General features: G+C 44.8%; 1 protein-coding gene across 1 annotated transcript; it reads left to right on the top strand.

Annotated features, from left to right (window-relative positions):
- Positions 1 to 5,834: 5,834 nt before the first annotated feature.
- Positions 5,835 to 7,475, top strand: LOC131018595 (uncharacterized). Its single transcript, XM_057947307.1, has one exon. It carries the CDS (start codon positions 5,835 to 5,837, stop codon positions 7,473 to 7,475), a length of 1,641 nt encoding a protein of 546 aa, XP_057803290.1.
- Positions 7,476 to 8,602: the final 1,127 nt, after the last annotated feature.

Raw genomic sequence — 8,602 nt, 5'->3', positions numbered from 1 at the left:
TTTGCCTTGAGTATTGAAAGAAAAAATCTTTAATACTCAATCTTATCACACCACTACTCCCACTATTTCCCTTGTCTTTCTTGCCCCTTGGACCCTTCTTCTTCCCGTCATTCGACGAAGAAGATGGCTCTCCTTTGGCAATAACAAGTGCTTGTACATCTCTTCCCACAACTTCCTTAGCCGTAACTAGAGCATTCAACAACTCAAAAAGAGTATTATCTTTCTTGCTCATAACAGCGTTGAGGCGGAAGTTCTTAATTAAAAGACTTGGGAAGAGAGTTCAGGATAATATCGACTTTTGCCTCACCGTCGATACTTCCACAGAGCAAGTCAAATTCGTAAAAAAAAAATTTGCATGACATGCTCGTGCACTGAGCTGTGCTCACTCACAAAAATAACGAGATTATTCTCATCAAATTTAAATGAACAGCTCAGTCCAACTCTCCAAACATTTTCTTGAGATTCAGCATGATGCTAATAGCATCGTCCATGCCCTGATGTTGAAGCTACAAGGTTTGTGTCATTATACTCATAATATAGCATATAGCCACATTATTCGTCTTATGCCACCTTTTATGTAATTCCTTTTTCTCATCAGTTGACTCATTGTTCGGACCATAAGAACGTGGAGTAGTAAGCAACACAAAGAAAACTTGTGTTAAGTTTGTGATAAAGATAAAAATCCAAAACTGCGTTTCCATTTTATATATGTGGACCGGTTAAAAGACTTTGTGCAAGAATAAATAAACAATAAGAGACATAGACATATCTGAAAGTAACGAACATAAAGCACATAATTCGTAACAATAATATTGTAACCTTTTGATAAAACAATATTAATGAAACCTCCAACTGCCCAAAGAATCCTATGTGCAAGCCACGCGGGTGGACGTTTACACAAGAACTCCTCAACCAGACTATTTACCTAGTCGTTTAATTTCCATCCATGTCAACTTAACCTTTTGACAAAGGAAATTAATAGTTGGACCTTAACTAGACCATATCATAATCAAGAAGGGACTCCTCGGGGAGTTGTACATTGTACTTGATATGATATCTAAGCAATGACCACAATTTAACCTTGATAATTAAATTCTCGAAATTGACATACTCACTCGGACCATGCCGCTTTCAATTTAATTATCTTGGTTATCTTATTTAATTCCATTCTCCAAAGTACTCGTGGAAATTACACAAGCAAGCCACGCGGGTGGACGTTTACTGCATAACTCCCACTACTTTAATGGATTTAAATATTTTTATAGAAACCTCATCTGACAAACTTATGAGAGGACAAATATGAAGTAAGCCACGCGGGTGGACGTTTACTCATATCGCCAATCACTTTGTCTAGAGACCGCTTGTGGAGGTCTACATAATTTTAAGAATAAAAATTATTAAGTATTAACCAAACCTATCTTATTTAATTCCATCGTCTAAAGTACTCGTGAAACGATATACAAGTAAGCCACGCGGGTGGACGTTTACTGCATAACTCCCACTACTTTAATGGATTTAAATAGAAATCTCATCTGACAAACTTATGAAAGAACAAATATGAAGTAAGCCACGCGGGTGGACGTTTACTCACATCGCCAATCACTTTCCGGTTGTGGAGATCTAAATAATTTTAATCGTCTATAAAATTACTAATACAGCTTAGTCTTTTTCTTTCAAAAGGTTTGATCATGCTCAACACATAATCCTAAACATGCTCATCTAGAACGCAACATGTAAAACATGCTTACAGAATTCTAAAACATGCTTAAGAAAACGATAAACCTAGCATGCTTGTCTAAGCGCAGTTAATAAACACATATTAACAAGCAAAGACAAAAACAGCATGCAAAGAGCATAAAGGATTAACATCACGGCATGCAAAGAACAATAATAAAAGAATTAAAATTCTTCGTGACCCATTCGTGGAATCCCATTTCTAATCTATTACAATAAAACAATAGAAAAGAAATTAAAAATGGGCAAAAAAAAAGCCCAAAAACGCCTAAAAAGGCTGAAAAAATCGGACCAGCCCTTGCTTGGGCCCAAAACACGCGGCCTAGCCGCCCAGGCCCGTTCAGCAACGGCCCAGATCCGCAAGGAGCAGCCCAGACCCGCGAACTGTACCCGGATCCGCGAACAAGACCCGGATCTGCATCTCCTCTGACCCGCCTGCACCTTCCATTGCTAGGGTTCCGCCTAGGCTCTTCTGCTGCCAAGAGCGGCGCCGCTGGCAGCTACCCACACGCAATGACGCCGCCGCACGCCGCCTTCGCCCTGGGAAACCGCCGCCAGCGAGATTGGGGTGGAGATGGAGCGCGATTAAATCGCAGCTGCTCTCCTGCCGGCGACGTCTTCAGCCATCGCTGCTGCTCCGGTGAGCTTCCACCCGACACCAGCGTTGCAGCGCCGCGACTTCCCTCTGTCGCCGCACCCTCCGTCCGCACGCTCTGGCAGTCGAGCCAGTAAGGAACGCCGGAGCGCCCCCAACCGCAGACGCCGAGAACGATTCAATCAACGGTGGCGGTGGCTCGCGGCGCACAGCGCCCTGCCCGTCTGCATCTTCGGCAGCCGCTGGTCTGTTTCGGCAGACCCCGGCGCTTGCTGCCGACAGACCACGCCCCAGACTTCGCCCCCATTCGGCAAACAGCCTCATCCCCGTTCTTCGTGTTCTTCGTTTGTTCTCCATAATTACAGATTACAACAGAAAAACGAATACAATTCGAAAATCTAATCTAATCTAACCACGGATTTTCTCGTGGTGGAAAAACAATTACAACGTCAAACCGACGTATCCCACGAATCAACAAGCCACGAAGAACAACAGCAGTTAAAAACAACGCACATTATTAATCGTACACAAATTAATAATAGAGCCAAGAAATTAATCCTGGGCTCTGATACCAATTGAAGGAATATTAAACTGAATTAACGTTCCTCTTTGCCCGATGATCGTTTCTTGGATTATTATTAATTTATCATACAACGATTAATCCTAACATGCTCCTATGAATTTAACAGCTGCACGTTGGAGTTCAGAAATACCTGAAGAATTCCTAAGAATTCGTCAATCTGTCGCTGAACAGGTCAGCCAACTTCAACGCTCCGTTTTACCCCTCAAACGACCTCCAATCGTATTTTGTGCAGAAATACGACTTCTTCGTCTTCGAGAGAGCTTTCCGTGGCCGCCTGATTCGTCTGAATCGGAGTTCTGTGGAGGAAGTTATGGCCGTTTTACGGAGACTGCCAGAACATGGTTTCCTGCGAAAATCTGACTCCAGCTCTGATCTTCTCGACTGTATCCCGCTCAGCTTTCACCGTTGGATGGACAACGATCTATGAAAGTCCCAAGAGAGAAATAAGTCCCACACGTTTTTCTTCCCTGCGCCCCACAGCTCTCAAAACCCTAATATTTTATCAGTGTGTTTTCCTGAGAGCTGACAGCTGTATTTAAATAAAATTAAATACGTGTGGGCACAGAATTAGTGTAGGAGGCGTCTTTCTCTCCTTCTAGGGCTAGGAGACATTGGGCCAGTCCAGGGACCAGATACAAGGAATAAAGATGGGCCTCAAATAAATTAATTTATCCATGGTCAGCCCAGACCATAATTAATTTATAAATATCAGTTCATTCCACTAGAGAACCGATACTGACTTACCCCTTTATTGCCGGTGATGAGTCGGGGCTTGTATTTAGACTTATTAAATCTCCGTATTTAAAATATCCGACATCCATTAATTAATTAGAGCTCTGACAGCTTAAATTAATTAATCTCTTAATAATTCCTTAAGCAGTACCACTCAAACTTTATTATTACGCCTGAACTTAATCAACCTGCAGGGTTTAGCGTAATAAACCTTATTGAGCTCCTTAAGGGGATGTCATTATCCTATACCGGATACGGGTACTAATACAGATAATCAAATATCATATATTAACCGCTATCACCCAAGATACAGAGTACTCGAGTTAGTATATAACTTTCACCCATAGTAAGTCAAAGTGATATACGAATTAATATATATATCTGAATACTTATTAGTATTAAGATTTATAAGTCACCGAGATCTTGATTCTTCACTGAAGTCAGATAGAAGAATACATCTCAAACTGTGGTCCTATCAATACGTAATGACGTACCAGTATAGACAAGTAGCCAAGACAAACTGCTTCCATCTATACTGCAGCCTAAACCAATAACTTGTCCTAGAGTTATTTCGGCTGTGATCATATTATATCTCTTAAGGTTATTCCAATTATATGGTCTTCTGTGATCTACAACACACCATATAATCTACTTATATAGAGATAAAGAACATACATATGCAATCATGAACACAATCAGATAGGAGATTAGATAGTGAACTTAGGAAACATTGTATACAAGCATAAAACGTTCTTGCTTTCAGTATACAAATCCAACAACGACAACATTCACCGACCTCGTGAGGTCCTTTTAAGCCTGGAGGAGGAGTCCGAGTCCAGTTCGATAACCCTTGTGAAATCACAGTCTCGAGAGGGAGACCGTGAAGAGAGAATCGCTTCCAACCCCATTCTGGAAGCCGTTGAGGATACACCTCCGTTGCACTCGGAAGAAGAAGAAGAAGCTCGACCTAATCCTGACCAAGAAACCATGGCGGAGCAGAATGTCCAGTACATGGGAGATTTTTCCAGGCCAGTCATTGGGACCACCAGCACGTCAGCGATAGTGCTTCCCACGGCAGTCCGGAATTACAATCTGAAGCCCAACGATTCAAACCTGTTGCCGCTCTTTTATGGGATGCCGAGTGAGGACGCCTTACAGTTCATCCGTGACTTCTGCACTCAAGTGCAGACCTTCCCACTACTGGAGCTCACCGAGGATCAGTTGAGACTCAAGTGCTTACCTTATGCACTCAAGGACCGGGCTAGAACGTGGTTACTGTCCTTGCCGCCAAACTCCATCACCACATGGGCAGAGGCGAGTGAGAAGTTCATGCTCAAATACTACCCTAATCACAAGACGCAAGAGATTAGGACACAGATAATGAACTTCATGCAAGGAGCTGACGAGCCCCTTCACGAGGCTTGGGAGAGATTCCAAGAGCTTCTCCGCCAGTGCCCGCAGCACCAGTTGGCCCCCGTCATGTTGATGCAGTTCTTCTATGACGGATTGATTCAGACGGCACAGTTTATGGTGGATAGTACCGCTGGGGGCAACATTGCCCGAAAGACAGCTGATCAGCTCAAGGAGATCTTCAACACTCTTGCCGCAAGTTCTCAACAAAAATCAGTCAGAGGAAGGAGGATCGAAGCCAATGCTGTAGCCCCAAACAATGAACTGCAGAAGCAAGTAGCGGACCTGATGAGGCAAGTTCAGCATCTAAGAATGAATCAGGTGGAGCCTCAACCCGTTCAAGCACCGCCAGCTCAAGCACCGCCAGCTCAGGCACCGCCAGCAGAAGGATGTGGCATATGTGGCGATTTTAGCCACGGAACCAACGAGTGCCACCGAATGGGGGAGTTCACACCTGAAGGGGAGGCAGAGGTCTATGCTGCCCAGGGATACCAGGGGAGACCTCAATTTGAGCAGAGGCCCATGTTTAATCAAGGGCAACAAAATTCCAACTCGGGGTGGAGAACTCAGCAGAATTCTGGATGGAGGAACCAAGTGCCTGGCCAAGGGTCGGGATCAAATCAAGGAAATCAATTCCGCCGTCCTCCTCAGCAATTTGGGTATCAGAACCAGCAGCAGTTCTACCCACCTCAACAGCAGTTCCTCTTCCCTCAGCAGCAGAACTACCCTCAAGCTTACCAACAGCAGCCCCCGCAGTATCAGCAGTACCAACAACTCCCTATGCAGCAGGGGAATTTTCAACAGCAGCAGCAGCAATTTCAGACTGCTCCCCAACAGTTTCAGAAGCAAGCCCAACCACAGAAGCCGACTCTCGAGGACACCATGCAATCTTTTATGGAGATGACCAAGCAGAGCATGGAGTCCCAGTCGGCTACAATCAAGCGTCTCGAGACAACCGTTGGGCAGCTCTCCGGGACATTGAACCAGATGCAGCAGCAGCAACAACCAGGGACGCTCCATGGACAAGGATTGCAGCCCCACCAAGCCCAAGCAGTTACTGTTTTACGCAATGGAAAGGTGGTGAATAACAAAGTGGAAGCCCCTGTGGAAGAACCACCCAAAGAAGCTCGCATGGAAGAACAAGTAAAGGAGCCGCTGCAGCCAAGAGAGGAGGAAAAGGAGAAAGAGAAGGAGCCAGAGGTGAAGCTCCACAAGGCTGCCAAGCCATACAAGCCACCGGTTCCCTACCCAAGCCGGTTGAAGAATGAAAAGCTGGACCAACAGTTCACCGACTTCTACAACATGTTGGCAAAGGTGAACGTGAACCTGCCACTTCTAGACGTGATCAAAAATGTCCCGGCTTACGTGAAGTTCTTCAAGGAGCTGACGTCCAAGAAGAGGAAGTTTGTTGACAACGAGAAGATTCTTGTGTCCGAGGTTGCCAATTCCATCATGCAGCAGCCCTTGCCACCCAAGCAACGAGATCCAGGTAGTTTTGTTATCAATATTGCTTTGGGGAACGGTAAGGAGGCCTCTGGTATGCTTGATTTGGGGGCAGGGATTAATTTGATGCCGTACTCTATTTTTAAGCAACTAGAATTAGGCGATTTAAAACCCACTCGAATGTGCTTACAATTGGCTGATAGATCAGTTAGGTATCCTCGCGGGGTTATTGAGGATATCCTAGTTAAAGTGGGTGGTTTGATTGTGCCTGTCGATTTTGTTGTGCTTGAGATAGGAGAAGTCCATGAGAATGGCAAGGAACACACTTTACTGCTAGGAAGACCATTCATGGTCACCACTAACACGTTGATTGATGTGAAAAATGGAACAATAAAAATGACCGTGTTAGGAGAGTCCGTGTCTTTTTCTGTGCATCATAGTCGCGCTTTGCCATCATCTTCTTTAACTAATGAATGCTCTTATATAGATGCTATTGATGGCCTCGCCGAGATGGTTTTTGCGCAGGAACAAGAGATAGTGGAGGTCTTTGCAGGATCGGCGGACATGGAGGAGTTTGCTCGGGAAGCCGAGGAAAGAGAGAGAGAACGAAGAGACAAACTCCCCATTGATGAGCCTGTGGTGCTTGAAGATGCCACGAAGTGCAAAAAGCCCAAGTTGGAACTCAAGGATCTCCCTAAACACCTTAAATATGTGTACTTGGAAGAAGGAGAGGAGAAGCCCGTGATCATATCCGCCGAGCTCACGCATGAGCAAGAAATGGCGTTGATGGGAGTGCTAAGGAGCAACAACTTGGCATTTGGTTGGGGCCTTGCCGACATTAGTGGTATTAGCCCCGCCACATGCATGCATCGGATTCACCTCGAGGATGGAGCAACACCTAAGAGGGATGGGCAACGAAGGCTCAACCCCGTCCTCATGGAGGTAGTACGCAAAGAGATACTCAAATTATTAGCGTAAGGGATCATTTACCCTATCGCCGATAGTGAGTGGGTAAGCCCAGTGCATGTGGTGCCCAAGAAGGGAGGAATCACGGTTGTCCTGAATGACAACAAGGAGCTGGTGCCGACCCGCCCGGTCACGGGTTGGCGTATGTGTATTGACTACAGGAAGCTAAACGCCGTCACAAAGAAGGATCATTTCCCTCTTCCTTTCATTGATCAAATGTTGGATCGTTTAGCTGGTCATGATTTTTACTGTTTTCTTGATGGTTTGTCAGGTTATTATCAAATAGCAATCGCGTCGGAGGACCAGGACAAGACGGCGTTCACCACCCCTTTTGGTACCTTTGCGTGGAAGAGGATGCCTTTTGGGCTGTGCAATGCACCGAGGACCTTCCAACGGTGCATGATGTCGATCTTCGCGGAAATGATAGGTGATTTTGTTGAAATTTTCATGGATGACTTTTCCGTGTTTGGAAATTCGTATAGTGATTGCTTGGGTAAAATTAATTTGGTTTTGAAAAGGTGTATAGAGAGTGGGCTAACTCTTAGTTGGGAAAAGAGTCACTTCATGGTGACTAGTGGCATCGTTCTTGGCCACGTGGTGTCAAAAGATGGTATAGAGGTTGATAGGGCTAAGGTGGAGGTGATTGAAAAATTACCCCCACCAATTGATGTGAAAGGTATACGGAGTTTCCTAGGTCATGCCGGGTTTTACCGGCGTTTCATTAAGGATTTCTCTAAAATTACCCAACCTTTATGTCGTCTACTTGCTCAAGATGTGGATTTTGATTTTAATGAAACCTGTATGCATGCTTTTGAATTGTTGAAGCTTAAGTTGAGCACTGCACCTGTTGTTGTTGCACCCAATTGGTCTTTGCCTTTTGAGATTATGTGTGATGCGTCAAACTCCGCTATGGGAGCCGTTCTTGGTCAACGTGTGGATAAAATCTTGCGTGTCATTTACTATGCTAGCTTGACTTTGAATAGCGCACAAGTGAATTACACCACCACTGAAAAAGAGTTGCTTGCTGTGGTCTTTGCTTTAGACAAGTTTCGTGCTTATATCATAGGCTCTAAAGTAATTGTCCATAGTGATCATGCGGCTCTAAGGTACTTGTTGACTAAGTCCCAAGCTAAGCCACG

The sequence above is a fragment of the Salvia miltiorrhiza genome, chromosome 3, assembly GCF_028751815.1.
Source record: "Salvia miltiorrhiza cultivar Shanhuang (shh) chromosome 3, IMPLAD_Smil_shh, whole genome shotgun sequence".
NCBI lineage: Eukaryota > Viridiplantae > Streptophyta > Magnoliopsida > Lamiales > Lamiaceae > Salvia > Salvia miltiorrhiza.
Note: the sequence above shows the minus strand (reverse complement) of the source record. Positions and strands in the feature narration are given on the sequence as shown.